Raw genomic sequence first — 23,386 nt, 5'->3', positions numbered from 1 at the left:
TGTCAGTCTCTCAGCGGCGCAGGGCGGGTGCAGGGCTGTGTGTCTGAGCTCCAGAGCGGTGCAGGGCGGGTGCAGGGCTGTGTGTCAGTCTCTCAGCGGTGCAGGGCGGGTGCAGGGCTGTGTGTCAGTCTCTCAGCGGTGCAGGGCGGGTGCAGGGCTGTGTGTCAGTCTCTCAGCGGCGCAGGGCAGGTGCAGGGCTGTGTGTCTGAGCTCCAGAGCGGTGCAGGGCGGGTGCAGGGCTGTGTGTCTGAGCTCCAGAGCGGTGCAGGGCGGGTGCCGGGCTGTGTGTCAGTCTCTCAGCGGCGCAGGGCGGGTGCAGGGCTGTGTGTCAGTCTCTCAGCGGTGCAGGGCGGGTGCAGGGCTGTGTGTCAGTCTCTCAGCGGCGCAGGGCGGGTGCAGGGCTGTGTGTCTGAGCTCCAGAGCGGCGCAGGGCGGGTGCAGGGCTGTGTGTCTGAGCTCCAGAGCGGTGCAGGGCGGGTGCAGGGCTGTGTGTCAGTCTCTCAGCGGCGCAGGGCGGGTGCAGGGCTGTGTGTCAGTCTCTCAGCGGCGCAGGGCGGGTGCAGGGCTGTGTGTCAGTCTCTCAGCGGCCGCTCTGCCCGCTGCAGGTGGACCGCATGTCCTTCCCGTGCGGCTGCACGAAGGAGGGCTGCAGCAACGCGGCCGGGCGCATCGAGTTCAACCCCATCCGCGTGCGCACGCACTTCCTGCACACCCTCATGAAGCTGGAGCTGGAGAAGAGCCGCGAGCTGCCGCAGCCCTGCGCGGCCGGCGGTTACCACGCCGACGCCGCCGCCGCCGCGCAGGCCCAGCACGGGCTGGAGTACGCCCTCGCCGACGCCGTCCCCCAGACCGCCGCGCTCATGCACCTGCAGGTGGGGGGTGAGATCAGCGACCCCACCGAGGACGAGGAAGAGGAGGAGGACGAAGAGGACGAGGAGGAGGATAACGAGGATGATGACGACGAAGACGACGGCAGCAGCATCTGCAGCGGCCTGTCCGACTCCAGCACCCAGAGCCCCGCGGCCAGCGACTCCGAGGAGGACGAGGGCGAGGAGCGGGACCAGCCTGGCCATTTCGAGGACGCCACGAACATCCCTCCCATCTCCCACACCGAGGTGGTGCCCCTGTCCTCCGTGCTGTGCTACCCCAACGGCACATTGCAGCAAGACGGCTGCACCAACGGCAGCGCCTACTTCGCCAGCCCTCCTGCAGAGCGTTACCAGAGGGAGAACTCCAGCACCGTGCTGGATAACGTGACAACCAGCCAGACAGCAGAGCCATACGGCAGCGTGTCCCCTTTCCACGACCAGGTAACCAACGGCAACAAGCCCATGTCACTCGGGCCCTTCGGCATGGCCTCGGAGCGGTACCCAGACTACCCCGGTCTGCCGGAGGAACGGTACGCCAGTCAGCACTTCTCTGTGCCCAACGGGACGCCCTCAGTTTCCGCCCGCTGCACGGCCCCCGACATACAAAACCACGCCCAGTCCATCGGGACATACCGGGAACTCCCCGGGGGCCGCCCCCCCACAGACATCCAGGACTACTTGAATAATAACTCACAAGAGCTCTATGCCAGCAATGGGAACTGTTTCATGGCAAAGCAGCTCAAGGAGGTATCGAGCACACTGTCTGAAGTCCCCTCTCTGCCGGGCAGTCAAAAGAACCCCCCGCCCATAGAGAGTCTGCCCGAGGTCTCACCTGTGTAGTGTGTCTATCGAGGAATCACTTTTTTAGTCCAACTGTGGAACTACTAAATAGTGATAAATGAGAATAAAACATCCATTACTAATTTGGGAGAGAAATTGTGGCTTTTCTTTAGATACAACTTTTAACAAATGACTTGATTGCACATGGAATTTCCATTTTAAAACTTGCCTGTTTTCTTGTTTTTTAAAAGGGTCCAGGGTCAGGTGGAACTGTTTTATAAACATCCAACTGTACCAATAGTAATTTACAATGCAAAAAGAAATACTACAAAACAAAGTATAAGCTTTAGGCCTGTGCAATGTAATAATCTTGTAATTTCAAAGGGTCTAGTTTTCCGCAGATTGTGAATAGAACTTTTATATGTCTATGTGTCATTGTGGAAAAGGTACATTGTTTCAGCTTTATTTACAGGGTTATGAAGTGTATGTAAAATTATGTTTTGATAATGGAAAAAGCATGTTATTTTTCAGCTGTTGGTGGCATTTACAACAAATTTACTACATGGATTTATAAATATCTGTATAAATGTACTGTACAAACATTTACATTGTCTCATATCTAATTTGTGCTTTAATACAGCATTGTTTGTAAAAGCATGAAGTTGACTCTAAATGATTTTTGTTAATATTCCTTTGCTTTGGGTTAAAATCTAAAAGGCGAAACTTGATTGGAAATGTAAAAGGCATAGATACACTGCAGCATTTGCACTTTTTAGGCTTGGTTCTGAGAAGGGGCAGTCGACAAGTAATTATCTTAATGACCAAAATACTTGAACCCTGATAGGAGAATGAATAGCCAATAATGTAAGGGATCTCTTTCTCAGTGGCCGTTGAGTGTTTATTTTCAGTATTTGCTGTCAGTGTTTCCTGCGTTTAACACAGTTTGCAAACACATTTTCTTTTACATGATGAGTAACAATTAAAATTAAAAATACACTTGTATTTTTGCCCTGTATTTTAACAGAAGGAATCTCAGAGAGTGGGAAAAGTAAAAATGATGTAAAGATGGAAGAGACACTGCATGAGCTGCAGTATGAGTATGTTAGCAGATTGGCATATACCCCATGGGGATTCTCAGTTTAACGACTTTCACGTAGATGTGTCTAGTATCTTACTAAGAAGAGTGGCATTTCCTGAGCACACTGGTAATTCGGTACAAACCAAGTATAGTATGTAACACCTAATTTAAAATATTTGTCAGAATCCTGATTGAAAAATTGTTTGAGCAGATCCGTTTAGCTCAGTAAGTTTCTTATGTTTTATTTTGTGTTACACACGAGACACAAAACGAATTTAAACATGTCGTTTGCAAATAACAAGGCCAGGAGGTCTTCACAATACACAGGGAAACTTTGAACAGTTTGCATCCGAGTTGGAGATACAAGGCTTTTTATTTTACGAACATGGTTCTTAATGTCATGAAGCTATGGTGTAATTGTGCACTTACAGGTTTGAATTTAACAGAGGGATGGTATTTAACAAGCATTCCTCACTGCTTCCTGTACAGAGTGCAATAGCATCTGTGAAGAGTGCAATCGACTTACAGATACACAATGCTTACCATGGGCTTGACCACAACACATGTTTTAAAGGAAGGCTGTTGTGTTCCTTCTCAAGGGCATTTAAAATAGCTATTTAAACGGTGACTTCATGAAAGCTAAGCAGATTGACTTGACTGAGTGGTTAATCTGAAAATCAATCTGCTAATCAGCTCACTGCTCCTTACAACAAGAACTGTCTCTGGAAAATCATTCAAGTTCAGACAATCCCCAAACCCTGACATTTTTCACCTTGGCTACATAAGCTGCACAGCATAGTAGAGCCAGTCAACAGGACTCCATTTTGGTTTAACATCACTGACAATGTGCTACCACTTCAGCAGAAAAGACCATTTCTATCATAACGGAATGCTAAATATTCCGAACATCTGAGTGACAGGAATAACCCATTTGTTCTTAGCTATAGAGGAAAGTGCACTGAATATCTGAGGTGACTGGGCTTTGGCATTTGCGCTTTGCTTCCCATTTTAGTGGAAGATCAGTAGGTCAATGTAGGGGAAAAAAAACCAGGAAAGACTGGTGACCTGTGATGCCCATGAAAAAAAAGAGTCCTATAGGCAGCCATGCCTTCCTGCAAGGCCACCCTACACCCTTCAGAGTAGGGTATCTGATGATTGAAGGGTATTGCATGATAGAAAGTGTTTCTGAATGATCCTCTCCTTTGAACAGGGGCTGTGTACAGCGCTGGTGCTGTCTCTCTGAGTGTGAGAGACACCACTCCTGACACCCTTTTGTGCCAAAGGAGCTGCAACAGGCAGCCTACAGTGACATTGCTGATCTGAGTTGGTGTTAATCTCCTGTATTTATGATTTTCCTGTATTTATTATGAATGATATATTGACGTGTATTTATTGTGGTTTATTGCAAAAGTCTGTATTGAGATGGATGCTTTTTTGGGTCTTAAATTGTTATTTGTTTCCTGATGGTTGTGAATTGTTGGCCTACCACACGCTTCTTTTCTACGCAGTATGTGCCTGTTTTGTTCAGCTCATATTTCATATTACTGACATAACTGCAGATATTGGTGAACTGAAAATCTTTTAGCATTTGTTTGTTTTGCACAGAATGTTATACCGATAGCTAGATAGATGTTAAAATATGTATTTGGTTTTTTAATTACAATTTAGAAATGGGAGCCAAAATGTTTACTTTTTTTGCTTTTCCACCAGTACCAGACTTTGAAATAAATAAACTGAACTACTTGTATTTTGTGTGTTTCCTGCATGCAGACACATTGTGTGAGTATATACCAGGCATGAGACGAAATACTGTTTAGAATTTAGCAAAATCAGAAAATGACTTTTTTTGTTGCCCTGAGAACATACCTCAAAATGAAATCATCACATGACATAAATAAAAGATAAAGACTAGATAAACATTTTTCTCAATATAAGGTTAGTAGAATTTTTACCTGTTTTGCTCATTCTGTCCAGTAGTCCTCAGCAGTAGCATGACAAACTGAATGTATCATCTCACACCTATCTGTACAGCCCATATACTACACATTCACCTACAGATATACACGTACACATGCGGTACTGCCTACTGCCTGAAATGGCCTAGAATTTCACCCAGAAAACTGTATTTAGTCTTCACTTGCTGTGCTTTGAAATTTCTCCACTCCACTCTGAACGAGCCACCCTGTGCGCGCTGAAGAGGGGGAAGCCCTTGGTATACTGCCTCTACAGGTTATGAAGAGTATTACAACAGAGCAGCGCTACCACTATAAAGCGCATAATAAAAGATGGAAGACAGCATCTCCTACAGCACAGCATAAGTCTCCAGTTAGGTCCATAGGGAACACTGCCCCCTACTGGACCATAAGCACCACTTTCAGCAGCAACATGGCCTTTATCCCATCCAAGTACTACCCAAGCCCAGCCCTGCTTAGCTTCATCCAGGGTGGTATGGTGCTGTAGGGTGGTATGGCTACTGGCTTCTTTGGCACAATAGCATTCATTTCACAGGTACAAGGATCAATGATTTTAATGGGTAAAAATGTTTTTTTTTTGGTGGAATACCTCTAAACTAATACTTCATACTGCAGTTAAAAAAGGAAAGAAACAGCAATTAGGCAATTAGACAGTTCATCTGACAAATATATTTTTCTCTTAAACACCCTAGAAAAGGTCTTTGGTACTCGAAACTACTCAGGAAAACTATTGCATTGTTTGAAATATAGCATCATACTTCCACATACAAAAATCAGAAGGGAGAGACCATTGTTTTCTATCTGCTAGTTTCACAACTGTTCATGTTTATGTTAACGGAGAGCCTACTGATAGGATAATATAATGTTGGAGCAGTTCCTCTATTGGCCTGAAAAGGTTGAAAAGACTACAAATTCAAAAATAAAGATAAAAAACAGATACATCTCTTTCACAGATACATCTCTCACATTGTTTTCAATAATAAACCCACATACTGCCACGTTCTTCCTGCTTCAGTCTATCCACAGAGTTGCACATATGTTTAGTGGGAGATTTAAAGGCACCAAAGGTGGTTTGATGAGAACACAAAACTAAGAAACCGTGCTTGGAGCTTTAGTAAGCATGTGCACCTGGTACCGAAACACCTGTCCTGGGTTGCAGTTTTCCGCTACCATTTCATATGAAATCTTCATTCATTTCAGGTTCCAACATGAACATATGTATAAGAAATTATTTTAGCAAATTTCTGAGAATAGCCCTGGGATCACTTTAAAGTTGTTCTCATTGGAGAGAATGAGACTGGCCTATAATCATTCTAGAAGATACAAAGGCACAATTCAGTCAAAATATACAATCCCTGTAATTCCCTATAATTTACTCAGTAAAATCTCAGTCACACTCCAATAAAATAAACCATTTCGAAAAAAGACAAGGATGAAGGCAAACACCAAAAAACTTTGGCACAAATGTCTGTGCACCTTTCCTGCAGGTATATCTTTCCTTTTCATAATTCAAAACTATCCAGTAGCGTTTACTCTGCATATAAAATAATAAATTAAAAAACAAAACTAAACACCAGTCCTCGTAAAGCCAGCCCATCAATGTGTGTGTGGGGGGGTGTCATCACGTCCCAGATGGGACAGTACCGCTGTGCTCGGTTTTCGGGCAGGGATCTCAGGTGAACACCCAGAGCTGGTACCTGTCGGTGGCACTGCAAGGGGCGAGAGAGGGGTGCTGGTGGCGGGCAGTCAGACACAGCTGCCACCCGGCATTCAACAGCAGCTGGTTCTGCAAGGGACAGGGGGCAGAGGAGTGACACACATTACACTGCATTACATTACTGTCATTTAGCAGACGCTCTTATCCAGACTGACTTACACAGAGTATGATTTTTACATGTTATACACATGTATACAGCCAGATATTTACTGAGGCAGTTCTGGGTTAAGTACCTTGCCCAAGGGTACAACAGCAGTGCCCCAGCGGGGAATCGAACCAGCAACCCTTTCAGTTACGAGCCCTGCTCCTTTTCACCATGCTACACTGCCACCCATACCACACAGTGATATTTGCATAAAAAAAGCCCCTTCCGGCAGTCAGGTGGACGAGCAGTTACCTCCTTGAGCTCCCACTTCTGCTCGGCTCCGGGGAAGGTACCGTGGCCCTTGTAATGGCAGTCCTCCAGCTTCACTGCCGACTCTGTGCCGTGTAGACACAGCTCCCTCTGAATGTTGTGCCGGACCTCACGGTGTGTGGAGTACTCGAAATACTGAGTGAGATCAGCATGCCTTTCAGTGAGCCTCTCAAACAACACACCTTCTCTTTAAATTAGAAGCTATTTTCATACTATCTGAGTACAGTGAAATTAAATTATAAAAACATCACTGGTGCAGAAATGGATGAGAACCTGCTCTTTAAGAGGCCTTTTGATCTTTAATTGGACAGTTGAAACCAGCCTACTTGTGCCAAGAGTGATTTTGTTTCAGGAAGGCCGAGTACTGCAAGATGCATTACATCACAGAGTTACACCTGGTATGTTAGATGATGTTGTATCCACACAGTAGCTAATTAAACTATCAATGCAGGAAGTTAACACAACCAGAGCCTGTGGCCCTCAGTGGCTGGCAGTGCCCGTTTCCGGTCTAGAGCTTTACAGTGAAAAGACGGCAAAGAAAAGACCTTTCATCGACACAAAGAGGGGTGTCCCAGAGGCGCACCTGGTTCCCCCCCATGCCGTGGCAGGGGTACATGATCAGCTGTTTCCCACCCTCGTTGTTCTCTCCTGCGTCCAGACACGAGTCCTTACCCAGGTTCTTCACCTGAAAGAACGAGACTTCACGAATAAACTGTCCAAACACCCCAGCCACCAGCCTCTGCCGGTTCTGGCCTCAGTAAATATACAGCTGTATACATGGATAGCATGTAAAAATTATAAGATATGGAAGTTGCTCTGGATAATTGTCTCTACTACATTCGGATGCAGCCTGTCATTTCCTGTGTGTACCTGCTGTTTGCTGTGTTCTGACCTCAGTATGTGCACCGTCTCTCTGCTCCGTAAGTCTCTCAGGATAAGCACATTCCCAAAGTCAGGAACAGTAAATAGGGCTACTCTCTCTGGGTGGTGGAGTCTCTTTGCCGGGCCCGGTGTTCTCGACGCATTCTGCGGAAAACCGCAGTGGCACGGGGCAGGTCTGCTGTGGGGGGGGGGGAGGGGGGTGCTCACCGCGCCAAACTGCAGTGGGCTGAGGTCGGGAGTGAAGGCCTCGGGGTACACGTTCCTCAAATACCACGAGAAGCTCTGGCACCGCAGGCTCCGCCGGAGGTCCACGCGCCGGGAGACGTCTCCGAACGACTTCTGTGGAAACAACGCCAGCCCTCAGAGCCCGGGGTGAGGGGGGAGGGGGGAGCTGCTGCCCACTGCAGGAGGAAAACCTCTCTTACCGCTTCCCAGAGACTGTTTAACACCAAGATTCCAAGTCGTTAAGGTTGAGGGGTTGAAGACAGCGCCTCTTTCTGTATATTTTCCTTCGGACTGGTCTTATTTTTTTTCTTTTTCCCAGAGATCAAAGGGGGCGGTGGTTTTGTCTGCCCCACACAAAAACAGCCCAGCTAGACAACCTCGGCTGCAGCAGTAATTACCCTGCTAAACGTGAGCCGTCTTGTCCTAAACATCTGGTGTCTCCTTAAACTCCACTCCCCCTCCCTTCCCTCCCAGTTCATCCTTACAGCTGATCACGTCTGACCCAGCGGAACAAAAGAGGCTTTTCAACCAAGAATGAACTACAATCAACAATCACAGCATTTCTCTTCATACTCAGAGTAGCAGTAAGAGTCATGCCTCTGAACTTTTTTATACTCACATTATTCAGAAATGTGTCGAAAAGAACTAAATACCTTGCTTTTTACCTTTTAAATATCGTGACAAAATACAAAAAATGTCTTGCAGAAAACAAAAAAAGCATAAATAACTACTGACTGTTTGCTGAGGTAAATCACTTTACATCTTTTTGGGTTAAATGATCCACTAGAGGGGACTTCTCCATACACAGTGGTGTACACATGATGTCACTAATAAATAATGAAACTTACAGCTAATTGAACATGTATAATAGACATGATTAAATCCACTCTGATAGCCAGAATACTCTTTGACTATGTCATTTAATTTACATTAATTTAAAGCTCATATAATATGGAATTGAATGGGTATCATATTTTGTATACCAGACTGCTTCCTTAGAGATCTCTGGAGCCAGATAAACTGAGACACCCACACAGTATTGAAGATCAGTTACACAATCCATCTCAAATGCATAACAAGAAAAGAAATTAAACACTACAGCAGACCTTAATCAATATAAATGCTCATCTGCTCAACTATGGAAAACACAGAACAATCAACTGGGATCACAACACGGTCAGAGCGTGGTTTGTGGCCAAGCCATGTTTCTCTCTCTCGGACTGTAAAGAGAGACAATCTCCAGCAAAAAGCACTCCTAAGTAGAAACAGCAGCGGCCTGCCTCACACACACGGATGCCTCAATTAAGGCTGCTTGGGGGGGGGGACGACTGTTTGAACACTGCGGGGGGGGGGGGGGGGGGGGGGGGGGGGGTGCTTTGAATCAGCAGTCTCTATCCCGAGGGGGTCGTCTTAGAGAGAGCGTTTATGACCAGCAGAGCACTGGGCCACATTCCCTGCCCACAGAACACAATCCCCCCGACACCGCTGTGGAGCTGCTGCTGCTCGCTGTAGACCTGCACACTCAGGTTTTAGACAGCCAAAGCCCCCCCCGTTCAACCTGTGCTTGAAATGGTTGGCCCTCCATGTTAAGCAGCTGTCCTGTTTTCTTTTAAAAGAATAATGACTGTTACAAACTCTATCAGCACCAATACCAAACACCGCAGCGAAACAGCACTAGGTCTCTGTGGGTGTTTGTGTTGAGATTTTCCTCCAGACAGGTGGTTAACCGATGGGCCAGCAGGTGGCACTGCAGACAAGGCAAACACAGGTCAGCAGAGGCATGCGAAAACATTCCAGAGAGAGCTCCCGCTGGTGCAGGCGTGAGGGCTGCCGAATGCTCAGACGGGCCCGTCCCGTCACTTAAACTGAGCTACTATGTAACGCTATGACTGGATGGCGCCCCGGACTATAAGTAAAGATTGGCAGGGAAGGGGAGAAGGGGGTGAAGGGGAGAAGGGGAGAGGGTTTGAGGATTTTTCTTCCACCTACTTCTCTGGCTATCTGTGCGGCCTGCTGGTTCCTGCGGTAGAAGATGTCCTTGTACTCGTCCATCCAGACCTCGGCCAGGCGCACCTGGTTGCGGGCGATCACCTGCGTGCCCTTGGGGAAGGTGTGGGGGCTCTTGGTGCGGAAGACGTGCCCCACGATGGAGCAGGGGATGATCTCCAGCTGGCCCCCACACTGCCACACCTGCGTAGCCATGGAGACGGGGCTTAACACTTAGAACACACACACACACACACACACACACACACACACACACACACACACACACACACACGCACACATGCACACACGCACCTCCACCGCTGACACACCCAAAAGCGTTAAATAATCATACACATTATGCTGCAGGGGCCATGTTCTTTCTGCTTCACATCATGCATTAAGAGGTGAGGAAAACAAATCAAACAGGCGCATTCCATAATGAGTCTGAATGTGATTACTAGCATGATGATCATTAAGACCAGCTTTTAGATTTGGGGTTAGGGTTGCACTCACTCTGAATGACATTTCGATGTTCTCCCCTCCCCAGATCTCCATTTCCTCATCGTAGCCTCCGATGTGATAGAAGTACTCTTTGGAGATGGCAAAGAGACCCCCAGCGAATGTTGGAGTTCTGTAAAGAGAGGCTCAATTTCTCACTTCAGTCCACCAACCAGTGTTGTGCTGGTAATCATATATATTTTATCTTTCCAGTAAAGTACGCAGAGTGACTCACTTGATGGGATAGGTCTCGTCTTTTCTCCTGTGTTTCTCCTGGTCGGGCAGACTCTCCCAGCCGAAGGACAGGCCCCAGTCGAAGTTGCCCCGGTTGTGGTTCTGCCCGTAGGGGGAGGGCTTCATGAACTCAAAGGTGTTCAGGTCGATGGTGGTGATGTCAGGACTCACCACCACCGTGGAGTTCTCCGCTATCCTGGCCAGCAGGGGCTCCAGCCATCCCTGGAAACACTCACCTGAGAGGGAGGGAAAGAGAGAGAGAGAGAGAGAGAGAGAGAGAGAGAGAGAGAGCACGAGAGGGAGAGAGAGAGAGAGAGAGGGAGAGAGAGAGAGAGAGTGCGTGAGGGAGAGAGGGAGAGAGAGAGAGAGAGAGAGAGAGAGAGAGAGAGAGAGAGGTGATTGTCCGTTACTGCTCTGCCTTTCTCCTCACTGGCTGTTCTCCTGGTCTACCGATATCCACGCCACAGACTGCAACTACAGCAAACGCTATGGCAACGGCACTGCTGCTGTTTTCACAGCAAACAGCCCTGGTTTCCACAGTGTAAGGAGGCCCAGAGGTCCTGCCTGTATGAAAATGGCTTCAGGGCAAACTCAAAGCTTTGGAGGCTCTTAATGAATGAACAAAGAAATATTAGTTTTCCTACCATCAAGACCAGATTCATTATTAATTTCACCTTTTAAAGTAATCAATATGCTTTGCCATCATAACAAAAAAAGAATTTCCAATACTGGAATGTCCAAAGCAAAGCCTCTAACAGTACTGTGGCTCATTCTGTGGTATTGCTGACGCTGCCGTCCCCTGGGTGTGTTGCCTTTCTCTTGCTCTCCTCTGATTGGCTGGAGGGTGCCGTACTCACAGTGAGCGTCCAGGAAGGTGAGGATGTCGCCGGTGGCAACAGAGGCGCCCAGGAGGCGGGCGGTGATGAGCCCCTTCCTCTCCCGCTGACGCACCACCCGGACGACACGCAGCCGCTTCAGGTAGTTATCCAGCTCCTCTTTCAGCACCTCTGCCGAAAACAGCGGGATCCAGGGCATTAACCAGCCGACCTCTGACCCCTGCTCCCTCACAAACAGTGCTGCTCAAACACTTTCCTCTCAGCCTTACAACCGACAGACAGGAAACGCAGACACATCACAGATTACGGGCTTGCACATAAAGATTACACTCATGGCACTCAGGTGTATCTGCAGGTGTGACGGACGGCGGTGTATCTGCAGGTGTGAGGGACGGCGGTGTATCTGCAGCTGTGAGGGACGGCGGTGTATCTGCAGGTGTGAGGGACGGCGGTGTATCTGCAGCTGTGAGGGACGGCGGTGTATCTGCAGCTGTAAGGGACGGCGGTGTATCTGCAGGTGTGAGGGAAGGCGGTGTATCTGCAGGTGTGAGGGACGGCGGTGTGTCTGCAGCTGTGAGGGACGGCGGTGTGTCTGCAGCTGTGAGGGACGGCGGTGTATCTGCAGCTGTGAGGGGCGGCGGTGTATCTGCAGGTGTGAGGGACGGCGGTGTATCTGCAGGTGTGAGGGACGGCGGTGTATCTGCAGCTGTGAGGGACGGCGGTGTATCTGCAGTTGTGAGGGACGGCGGTGTATCTGCAGTTGTGAGGGCAGGCAGCTGTGAGGGACGGCGGTGTATCTGCAGCTGTGAGGGACGGCGGTGTATCTGCAGGTGTGAGGGACGGCGGTGTATCTGCAGCTGTGAGGGACGGCGGTGTATCTGCAGGTGTGAGGGCAGGCAGCTGTGAGGGACAGTGGTCACGTGCAGTGGCTGCCCCCTCTGCAGCCCTGGCTCCTGTCTGTGGAAACAGAGAGGGAGAAGCTGCCCAGTTTCCCCCCAACATGGCCCGCTGCCCAGCAAGACTGACCAGTCACCTGGAATACGGGAAGGGGGGGGGGGGTGTCATTTAAACGCCGGATCACAGGATCAGCCAGTTCCTCTCACAATTAGCGGCCGAGCAGGCCCATAACCACGCTCAAATCCGATTGGCCTCACTCTGCCTGGAGCCCCAGAGCGTGTTTGAACCGAAGTGCGTTTAAGCTCTTGACTCACTGTGTTTGTGTTGTGAGTGCACCCCAACCCCCTGTGGAGCCATGCCGCTGTAAGACACATAGAAACACTCAACCATGCACTCTGATATACACACACACACACACACATATACATACACACACACAGACAGAAGCACACACATACACACACACAGACAGAAGCACACACACACACACACACAGACAGAAGCACACACACACACACACAGTAACACACACACACACACACAGACAGAAGCACACACACACACAGTAACACACACACACATATACATACACACACACAGACAGAAGCACAAACACAAACACACACACACACACAGTAACACACACACATATCCATACACACACACAGATAGAAGCACAAACACACACACACACAGTAACACACACACACTCAGCAGCAGCCCCATTGGTGAGACGGCTGAAAGGGGAGCTGGAGACAGGGTGGTCCGGCTGCCAGAGCATTACCGTCAGTGCTGGCGTCGTCCACGAGGATGACCTCCCTGAGGAAGACGGCTGGGGCGGTGTGCAGCACGCTGAAGACCGTACGCAGCAGCGTGCTCCACGCCTCGTTGTGAAACACGATGATCACGCTGGTGGTCAGCAGGGGCAGGCAGCGTTTGAACGTCTGCTCGATGCATCTGTGGACGAGGAGAGGCATCAGCCGCGTTTCGCCCACCCGCGGAGCAAGGGCCGAGAGCCCGCAACCTCCCGGGTTTCTGCCCGTCAGCCTCATGGGCTGCTGCTGCGGCCAGACGTGTGACACCTTTCGAAATTCCGACCACATCAAACTCTGGCGACCTCTGCAAAGGAGCCAGGCACGGTGAAAATTACCCCGTCTACAATAATAGGAACAAGAACAGACTCGCCTAATTAGCCAAACAAAACTTAAAGCTGCCTTTTTTCGACTAGACGGATGTGCTGGAACATTTTTTAAAAAGTCTACTGTCTGTGGTTTATGTAAAATTTCCTCCTATAACTGCAGGCAAATATCTAAGAGTCTGGTGGCCTTATTGAGGCTTTCAAATTTATTTACGTTGGACACGAAAGAGGAAATATTGTTTTCGTTGTCTTACATGTGGGTTTTGGATCTATAAGTCAATTTACCTTTGAGTCACTGAAGTATGACCATGATTCAATACATTCCTGACTTCAGAAATGTACATATTCTCTATACCACCACAATATGGTGCTATTTTGCAAACTGAAACAGCACTCACATTTTCATAAATCTACACGTTCACATTACAAGGTACTGGGAGAGGTTAGGTGACCAGTAAGACCAGGCAGGCAAACTCTAGGATGGCTGTATAATTCTACAGCCTTTACCTGGCATCACTGGTTGGGCAGCAGAGTTTGCCAGTGAGTGGCTGTGCATCCACACATTGACTCCCTACATGAGGGTTAGGGTGAGGAATGACATGGCCACCACAGCAGCAAACAAACTGGAGGAATGCCACTGGTCACCTACTCTGGCGGTCTGGTGTCGGGCCCCAGGTCTCGGCTCAGGGAGATGCGGTCGCTGGCGAACAGGTTGAAACAGTGCTTCTCCTCCCCCCTCTCCTTCTCCAGCTGCTCGGCGGGGCTCAGGTTTTCCGTGTGGAAGGGCTTCCCGGATGCCCCCGGAGAGCTGGCATCCTGAGGGGGGCGCTGCAGGGCGGGCCGCAGCTCGGCCGCAGTGTACACCCCCGGCAGACACGCCCCGTCCCCCCTGCCCCCCGGCCGTCGGATCGGCGCCCCGATCTGCAGTTTTGGCACCGCCTCCCGGAAGTTATTGACGGCCCCCAGCACCATCCCCAGCATAGCGTCCCGCTTCTCCGCTATCTCCTTCAGCCAGGGGTCCTCCTCCCGGCCACCCGGACTCACCACCTCCCGCTGCAGGAGGAAGAGGAAGGTGAGGAAGAGGAGGGCCGCCGCCAGCAGCTTCCAGGGGTGGAGTCTCCTGCTCAGGAGCCTCCGCAGGCTGGTCATGTCGACTGGGAGCATCAACGCGGGTGAGGGCACGCTTCACCCGAGGGCTCATTCAGCTGGCAGCAGCATCACCAGTTTGGGCTTAAAATCAGACAGGAGAGAGCAACACGTTATTCACGGTCTCCAACTATCAGATTAATAGCAGCTATGAGCATGACCACCACGGAGAGAATGACCGGCTTTAGAGCAGTCTCGGAAGGTAACATGAGGTTTAATTTCGGAATGATTCATTAATAGAGAGGCAGAGCTCAATAAATTTTCTATTAAACCCACAAAACTTTAAAGATAAATATTTCTCTTACGCTTCAGTGCTTCACTAAGGGTACTTATAAGTAGAAACATTTGAAATTCTTTACATTACTAAGAAATGGCTCGGTTGCCACAACATTTAATACTTCGATTCTCAAATGAATTGCTCTAACCGTAGACATATTTCTCCTTGAAGGCAAATCTTTACGTATCATTTGCTGACTCACTTTCTTTTTAAAATGTAAGTGGACATATGAACTTTAGAATAGAATAGAATAAGCAGAACGTACTAACGCAAAGTAAACGGGGTTTGCAAAGGCGCAACAAATGCACAACAACAATAATACACGTCATTTCAAAACGTGCTTCCATTCATAAATCACCAGCCCTCGGAAAGCCTTACAGCACATGAAAGCATGCCCCTAGGTAACCCTCAGCTTTTTCTCCTGTGATATGATGAATACCTCGATAAAGCAGCACGAGCGAAATGTATTGTAGCAGCCATGTGCTTTGAAGAAATACTACTTACTTCTCGTGCCCGAAATGTGTAGATCGGATGTTGCTCAAATTTTCACCACTTTTACGAAATAAATGAATTTCTTGCTTACCGACACACGTCACGACGCGCAACGCATGTTTGAAGTTGGCTGATCTCACAGTCCCCGTTAAATAAACGCCACCATTGCGCAAAATAGCTTTGCTGCGCAGAACGTTAGCATAAATCCCGGACTGTAGCTTCAAAAGAGGTACAGTACAGCCAGCGCAGTCAAAATCTCTGAGAGCTACTTCCGTCTCGGATCCAGGTGCGTTAGTTTCAGGTAGAGGGAGGAGGTCTGGTATCACGCGTGCGTACAGAACACCTCCGCCAGGCAAAGCCAACGGTCTGTGGGGACAACAAATGTGTGTTTAATTAAACCAATGAGCGCTACACCGCAAAATTCTGAAACACTTGTTTGATCGAAGGCTTCCGTGCGGTGTGGGAGTTTTCATTAATTACTGGGCCAAGAGTCTTGATCTTATGGCTGGTAACTCTTAACTGCTTGGAAATGGACTTCTTGCTGTCTGGAAAGGCAGTTGGCCAGTACCACAACTTCCTTTGTGAAAGGTAGCCTATATTATGAAACGTGTATAATGAATTATTTAATGTCATTATCAGGCATACACATCGATAATAGCCTGTGCAACTGCTATATCCATTTGGCAAATGCGTGAGGCCAATAAATGATTATCCTTAGAATTTATTTTCCAATCACTGAACGTCATTTGAAATGGATAACATGGCATAGTGATTTTCACCAAACGGAATTATTCTTTCAGACCTTAGACTTTATTTCAGACCACGTCATTACGAAAACACAGACTACATTCACTCCCCATGCAAGACCGCAAGAAAATGAATCGTTTTCTCAGCACATTTCCTGCGGACCCCTAAATTAAAAAGGGGTACAATATTTGGGACACTCCACAGCAGGGTACTACTGATCTATAGTAGACTCGGTTCTTTAAGTAATAGGATTTGGTCAGTCAGCCTTTCAGTCTAACAGTTGCCGGGTTACAGACGGTGTAGGAACGTGCTTTCAGACCCACCGGGGCCAGAAAAGGCTTCCTTCACTGAACAGCATCCCTGAAATGACCGCGGTTTCTGTTGCCCGAGTTTCGTGTGCACATGTAACAGAAGCATTTTGATATGCTTTCTCATATTTTGCCGTCACCCTTAATGCGCACATATTCACAACATTTGTTTGACATTTATAACAATACAGAAAATGTACTCAATGCATGTAGTCTAATTACGATAAGAGTGAAGTACACGTATCGGTACATATGTATCGGTGTCTCGGACAATGATGCAGCAATAAAAACGACCGCTGTTTACGACAGACTGAGACTATATACGCAGAAGACCCCCTTTTTACGCGGTGAAAAAAGCGAAAGTTTGTCGACCAATAACCCATCTCTAATCTCCGAATCATTTGGCTTTCCTGTCAAGTGAAACCACTTACCGTGCATTCGGACAGTCGGGCACATCTTCCACAAAAGTCTTCGCATCCCAGCATTAAATGTTCACAAACAATCGCGTCAAGAGGTTAAGAGCGGTAGCCAATGGAAGGAGAAGTCGCCCTTATAATCCGCGGTTAACACCAACACAAAGTTGAAGCAGCAGCTGACTCGATGTGTTGTGGCTGAGCCACCGAAGGCCAGCATCGTCTTAAAAAGTGTACATTTTCATTAAGAATTTAAAGTAACCCTAAGGCATGTGCGCTGTTCCCAGGTTCTTGCAGCGCTCTTTTTGCCTTGGGTTACACCAATAAAGAGCGGTTTCTTCGCGCTTCCGACACAAAACAATTAAGAAATTGTCCTCTGAAGGTTATGTTCAGGCTGAAGAGCTGCGCAGGACGGGCACCGAGGCTTCCTTAATTTGGAGAGCGAAGCACGTCCCACCTTTACGCAACTTGCTAACGCATGTGTATGTGCACATTAAGCAATAGGGCACTGCAACCACAAGTGCCACTTGTGGAGGCTCTTTAATAACACAACCCCCATCCGCCGTCATAAATATAAACTTTCAAATAAAGAATTCCGTGACAGTGTAAACAGTTGCATGACTAATTGTACTTGCGGTTTACACAATATTGGACGGAGCGTAGCGGCGACCTTTAATTTGCCAGTCAGGATGACGGCGGACTACCAGGCTGGGACTGAGCAGTTGAACTGAATGTGGATCATTAAAAAACAGCCAATTAAAACTCCTCTGCAGCCTAAGGAACAGGAGCGTGGGAGAGCTTCCGTGGTCGCCAGGGAATACAAATAAGATGCTTCTCGTCCAAGTTCAAAATTTTACTTTTTTGATTTCCATGTTCTATTTCATCCAAAATGACAGGACCGCACGGCTAGTGCCGAGACTTTCTCTTGTATGTCCAGGCTATTTCATTAGTGTTAGCAGGGATAGTCTTGCTAATCTAAGCCTTCTGCACTCTCCTGAAATTATAAACACATTGGGCGTGATTTTCCATTGTGGGCGAACTGTGCACCGACTGCTTTATAAATAGATTTTACTGTTACAAACTACATTGTTGTCGTGTTATTTCAGGGACAGAATATTATGCAGGTACCAGTGGTTTCATAAAGGGCGAACAAGACCATCTTTTTTAATACTGAAATGCCGCTGTTTCCATTTAAAAAATTTTTATCACAATTTCTGTTTGTCTCACTATGACCAGCTAGCTCAATTATTTCATGAATTAGCTGCTAGACGGCAGGTCAACAGTTCCCTTATCTCCTGAGCCATTACGGATATAATGAGCAGAAGATGAAAGGACAGCTGTAGTTGTTGTAACATTTCACACAGGGGTGTGATCCTCTACAGACACGCTGTGAGTCCATCACTATTATCTGAGCAACATCTGCCCTTCTGATATATTTAACGTCACTCACATAAGTCATTTTCTCATACTCTTTAATAAAAGAAACACAAGATCAACAAAGACAATGTCATTAAAGTCCATGGCAGTGTGAATAATGTAATCAGACCTGGGAAAGAAAGCTACGCTTGTGCAATCCAGTCAAAAATTATTTAAATCAGGACATCAACCTGCTCATGCATCAGCCCTCCAGGATCAAGGCTGAAACGTCACATCACACATTCACAAGATGGCTGTTCCGTCTTTGCTCGACCTCGAACAGTGTTCATGTTGACATTTAAATACTATATACAGCACTTTAAATAAACTGATCTGTTTATACAGTACAGAGGAAAACTGAGGAGACCAGCACTCTAACACAGCCATGTGTGCTGGGTCACGTGACTCGAACCCGTTTCATCATGATCTTAAGGCTGCTCGTGCTTTGTCCAGGATGTCCTTCCTCATCTTCGGGTAGTTCGGGTGGGCATCCAACACCTGCAAGAACCACTGACTTATTATCCGGAATAAGCTGGCAAGCGATATTCGCGATATGTAAAATCACAATTACTCCTGTCTGTGGAAAGCACTAACATTTTAAAACCAAAGGCAGATTTAAATACTAAATAATGAATAATAAATATGAATGTAACAAACTCGATTAGACGTGCTGTGGCACTATGAGCTGGGTGACAGCAGGTTAAATTTGCACGCCTTATGCTATCACTCACTCAATCCCTTTGTAGCAATGTTTCCCACAATGGCATTATATTTCTTGGCTGGCACTAACGGTTCAGTGTCTGTATGTCTATCAGCCTAACTTTGAATAATGCACCTTTTTTAATCCCTCTTAAGTGTCTAGTTGTATTGTGAATTACATGGGTTATCTAAGCAGTCTGCATCCTTATAATTCTAATAATCAGTAATCCTATCCTTGAGAAAAACATGTTCCATTTCCCAAAAACACATAAAAAAACAGAAAGAAAGGAATGAACATGTGCTTACCTTATGGCACACATCTATCGCATCAACATGCCTCTTTGCTTTCAGGTAATTGAAGGCCAGTTTGTAACCTGTGGTGTGAACAGTGTGGACAGCGTTTAGGGGTGACGCAGTGAAACAGGGGAGCAGCGTTTGGGGGGGGGGGGGTTAAGCGGACCGTACCGATCATCGGGTTGGTCTGGTTGCCGTACTTCCAGGCCATCTCGTAGTTCAGCGCCGCGTCCCGGTACGACTGCTCCTTCTCCATGATGTAGCCCATGTACTCATACGCCTTACAGCACGACTGCAGAGAGGACACCAGAGCAGAGATGGGACTATTCAGTCTAACCGCAGTGAGCTCTGTCCTTACGGAATTAGCCCTGGCCTTGTCATTCACAGACACAGACATTCCATGTGCTTATAGACTTCGGAGCACCGGGAACTTGGAAGTATATTACTGCCCCCACTTACAGACATGCATACCCAGCACCAGCTCTTATTCTTGCTCCCAGTGTAGGAATAAGCCACCTATATCAGTTTGAAGAGCACCAGCTATATTCTGGTGAGGACTTAAAACCCACCTCTTCAGACTGCATGCTGGTTCCCTGAACCCTCCCTGACTCTCCTCTGTCCTAGCACTAAAATCTTTAATACATCAGGTTGTTGATTACTGGTTCATCTTGCGATTGCCGTTATGGTGCTTCTATATTTGGCTTGTTTTTGACTTGCCTTTCTCTTCTCTGCGGTCCTTATCACAGTCTATTGACTGTAGCATTGTGTTTTTATAATGGTACAATTTTTATTACTTTGCACACAAATGGCATACCTATAATGGTGGTCATCTGCTCATAATTCACACTGTGTAAGCTGCTCTGGATAAATGTCTCCTAAATGACTAAATGTGAAGTATAATTTGGTGCAGACTGCAGTCCACCATTAGCTGCTGTGTTTAGAGCTGTGTGTGTTTCTGTGTATCTGATGACGCGCCCCCTCTCGTGGTACCTTGTTGTGGCGCAGACATCGTTTGAGCAGCTCTCCGGCCATGTCGTACTTCCCCGACTGGATGTAGATGTCGGCCAGCAGCAGCCAGCTTTTCTCGAACTCGTCGGCATCGACGTCACTCCAGTTCATCTTGGAGATGCGTTTGAGCTGGTTGCGGGCGCGAGGCGTCTGCTTCAGGATCATGTAGGCAGTGGCCATCCCCAGCAGCGCAGGAACGTGGTCCTTCTGCAACGCGACAGTCAGGAACGCCTTTGTTACAAACACCTGTGGTCACCCGAGTCACCTGTATTTACTTTCATCATTTTCAATAGTGTACTGCAGATTTTTATAATGATGACTGAATGGCTTGTAATAAGGTGGGGACCCTTAAACCAGTAAATGAACAGCAACTGAGTCTGAAAGAATCACATGTATCATGCAATGAAAAGGCACTTTGCGCAGTGAGAGCTTGTTTTAGATAATCATATTTGCCTTTCTACTGTGCCAGCTTGCTTAAATAAGCATTCCAATTTATTGCGTAGGTCTGACAGAACAATGAAAACCAAAAGAAATACAACAATTTATTTTTAATAAACCACATGAAATATGATTCCTGAAATGTGTCTCTCCCATAACCACATCAAGTGAGTCAACAGTGATTATGTGTGCCCTTGGCCGAGGTTAAATTTGCTTTAGGGGTGTGTGTGCACGCACCTCGTTGTTGACGATCTCGGTGAAGACGTTCAGGGCCTTCTCCACATTGGCTTTCTGCTTGGTGGCCAGCAGGCAGTAGTTCTCCATGATACGAAGCTGCACCTGTCCTTCAGGAGTCTGCGGCTTCAGCTCCTTCAACAGCTTCTCTGCCGTCCTCACAGCCAGCTGCTCCGACTCCTGCTTCTCTGTGGAGTTCCTGTTGGACATAAACACACGATTACCTGCAGCCCGTCTCTGCTGAAGGGTTAGGGTCAGCCTCTCTCACTTTTCAGCGCAGCGTTGAAAATCTTGTTTTATTTGGTTTATAAAAGTTCAGTTGTTTTTCTTTACTGCCCTAAACCAAGCTCAGTATTTTAATGGCTGTAGTCAGGATGATTTTTTTACAGTTATGAGGGAAATATAGATAAGTAGTATGCATCAGTGTGGCAAAACAGGCCAGCGAGCTATGACTCTCTGTCACAGTTTTGCATGTTTTTGAAAACGCAAACGAACTACAGACAAATGTACAGATAAGGCACAATGGTCAAAGTCAGAAACTTATGGCCCAATGAAAAAATATACACATATTACTCCCACAGAAAAATGAAGGCCTCTGGTTCTGTATGGTCAAAGTTGTTTTGCAGTATTGAATAGCAAACAGGCCATGTTCAACCTTTATAAAATATGTGTTGGCTGATGAAAAAAGTGGCATAACTCCATGAGGACCCATCAAACTCACCCGATGTCACCATCGAGATTCTCAAAGACCTCCCCTCCGATGGTGTCGTTGTCCGGATTCAGACAGATCTCGATCATGTTGTACACTGCGTTCTGGCCCCAGTCGTTGTCCTTCCTGGCTTTGTTGAAGTGTCTCAGCCCATCGTTGGGCTCACCTGTGTACCTGTGCAGCATACGATCACTCGCACGGCTTCACACCTCAGATACACACCTGGCCAGTACAGTGGCGTTCCGTGTGAAAGCTTACCACAGGTAAAGGCCTTTGCAATAGTTAAATCCAGGGTCAAACTTGGCCCGGGAGGAGTGCTTCTCTGCCATCTCCAGGAAGCGGGGCACCTCCTCCAGCTTCCCCGCCCTCCTCAGCAGGTCGATCAGGCGGGACAGCGTCGGGTAGTTATCTGGGGAAGAAGCACGTGGAAGAGCTTATCTCTGCGGTTCTGGAAGGGGGCACCCCTGGCTGGGGCGGGGTGGCCTGTGTGTTTTTGTTATGTCACAGTGGAATCATGCGCGGTGCACGGTGGTGGTTTGGGGGGCGCGGACCTGGCTTACGCTCCAGCAGCAGCTGAAAGTGGAAGACAGCCTGCTCGTAGTCCTGCTTCCTGAACATCAGATCTGCCATCATCTGGGAGGGAGAGAGAGAGGGAGAATCAGCAGGGCGCGGCTGAGGCGGCCAGGGCGACCCGGGGGACGGACAGACGGACAGATGGACAGACGGACAGGTGGGCACTGACCAGGGTGGCGGCCTCGTTGACCTGGTCACTCTTCAGCAGGACGCTGCACTGCTGTTGGCAGGCCTCCACGTCGTCCTGGGTCAGGTACAGCCGCGCCAGCTCCAGCATCACCTGCACAGAGACACACACCCTCTGAGGAGCGGGCTCCGAACCCAAACCCTTCTGCTGCAGAGACACACACCCTCTGAGGAGCGGGCTCCGAACCCAAACCCTGCTGCTGCGCTCCCCATGCTGCCCGCGGCTGATGCACCCTTGATCAGCCATCTTTATAACTGTTTGTGTTAAAAAAGGCACCCAGTGTGTACATTCATGACCCTTTCAAAATTAGAGGCTGCAGCTAAACGACATGGCTTTCGAGGCTGATTGCTGTGGACTCTGAGCTGTGAGCAGGAGTACGGCTGACATTTTACTGGATATTACTGAATGTACAGCATGACTGGATGCTGCATTCAGCAATATGCATATGTACACAAATGCTTTGTTTAAAGAATTCAACTGTGAATCTCTGCAGTCAGAGGCGCATTACACAGCCAACAGCCCCAGTAAACAAGCCAAACAATAGGCCTTCAGCCTCTGGCATAAAAGGCCAATTAAACTGGAATAGCTTAATGGAGAAAAGAAATTATTATGCGTGAAGGACAGTATTCATTATTCATACAGGTCTGTACTGGCCAAGAGACACATCCTGCTCTATGTCTGAAATGAAAGATGGCCATATCAACAGCATCCAATGAAAACAATTTATATGTTAACATATGATAAAATATTAAATCTGAAAAGTTAAAGTTATACGTTATTTAACAGTACAAACAGCATGCATTTAAAATGCACATGCTACTTTCTCTCACAAATTTATAAATAGCAGGGAATATATTTTAAAACATAAAATATTAAGCATTTTAAAACATAACATTAAGATGGCAAGCATGAAA

General features: G+C 47.6%; 3 protein-coding genes across 4 annotated transcripts in view; 1 reads left to right on the top strand and 2 right to left on the bottom strand.

Moving 5' to 3' along the window:
• Positions 1-2,114, top strand: part of csrnp3 (cysteine-serine-rich nuclear protein 3) — a 39,822-nt gene extending 37,708 nt beyond the window's left edge. For both annotated transcript variants that reach the window (XM_036545412.1, XM_036545413.1), the window contains one exon: positions 606-2,114. In XM_036545412.1, coding sequence (XP_036401305.1) covers positions 606-1,709 — 1,104 coding nt within the window. In that variant the 3' untranslated portion in view covers positions 1,710-2,114. The remainder of the gene's footprint in view (positions 1-605) is intronic.
• A 4,192-nt stretch (positions 2,115-6,306) lies between these two features.
• galnt3 (UDP-N-acetyl-alpha-D-galactosamine:polypeptide N-acetylgalactosaminyltransferase 3 (GalNAc-T3)) lies at positions 6,307-14,755 on the bottom strand. The gene is made up of 10 exons (XM_036545377.1): positions 14,181-14,755; positions 13,178-13,350; positions 11,518-11,667; positions 10,662-10,896; positions 10,442-10,559; positions 9,929-10,129; positions 7,922-8,053; positions 7,416-7,517; positions 6,815-6,967; positions 6,307-6,486 (listed from the first exon to the last, which is right to left on the bottom strand). Exons 1-10 carry the CDS (start codon positions 14,693-14,695, stop codon positions 6,373-6,375), a joined length of 1,893 nt encoding a protein of 630 aa, XP_036401270.1. The 5' UTR covers positions 14,696-14,755; the 3' UTR covers positions 6,307-6,372.
• Positions 14,756-18,441: 3,686 nt separating this feature from the next.
• The window catches only part of ttc21b (tetratricopeptide repeat domain 21B), a 25,115-nt gene continuing 20,170 nt past the window's right edge, over positions 18,442-23,386 (bottom strand). The window contains exons 21-29 of the mRNA XM_036545835.1: positions 22,455-22,565; positions 22,264-22,345; positions 21,971-22,121; positions 21,725-21,886; positions 21,007-21,202; positions 20,314-20,538; positions 19,495-19,615; positions 19,336-19,403; positions 18,442-18,828 (exon numbers count right to left, since the gene is read on the bottom strand). Of these exons, the coding sequence (XP_036401728.1) occupies positions 18,751-18,828; positions 19,336-19,403; positions 19,495-19,615; positions 20,314-20,538; positions 21,007-21,202; positions 21,725-21,886; positions 21,971-22,121; positions 22,264-22,345; positions 22,455-22,565 (1,194 nt within the window). The 3' untranslated portion in view covers positions 18,442-18,750. The remainder of the gene's footprint in view (positions 18,829-19,335; positions 19,404-19,494; positions 19,616-20,313; positions 20,539-21,006; positions 21,203-21,724; positions 21,887-21,970; positions 22,122-22,263; positions 22,346-22,454; positions 22,566-23,386) is intronic.

Source organism: Megalops cyprinoides, chromosome 14 (assembly GCF_013368585.1).
Source record: "Megalops cyprinoides isolate fMegCyp1 chromosome 14, fMegCyp1.pri, whole genome shotgun sequence".
In the NCBI taxonomy this organism is placed as follows: domain Eukaryota; kingdom Metazoa; phylum Chordata; class Actinopteri; order Elopiformes; family Megalopidae; genus Megalops; species Megalops cyprinoides.
Note: the sequence above shows the minus strand (reverse complement) of the source record. Positions and strands in the feature narration are given on the sequence as shown.

Coding starts and splice junctions, on each gene's coding strand:
- galnt3 (XM_036545377.1), bottom strand. CDS start 14,695: ATGCTCCCAGTCGACATGACCAGCCTGCGGAGGCTCCTGAGCAGGAGA. Junction 10,897..11,517: donor CACCTTCCTGGACGCTCACT/GTGAGTACGGCA, acceptor CCTCCCTCTCAG/GTGAGTGTTTCCAGGGATGG. Junction 6,487..6,814: donor AGAAGTGGGAGCTCAAGGAG/GTAACTGCTCGT, acceptor TGTCCCTTGCAG/AACCAGCTGCTGTTGAATGC.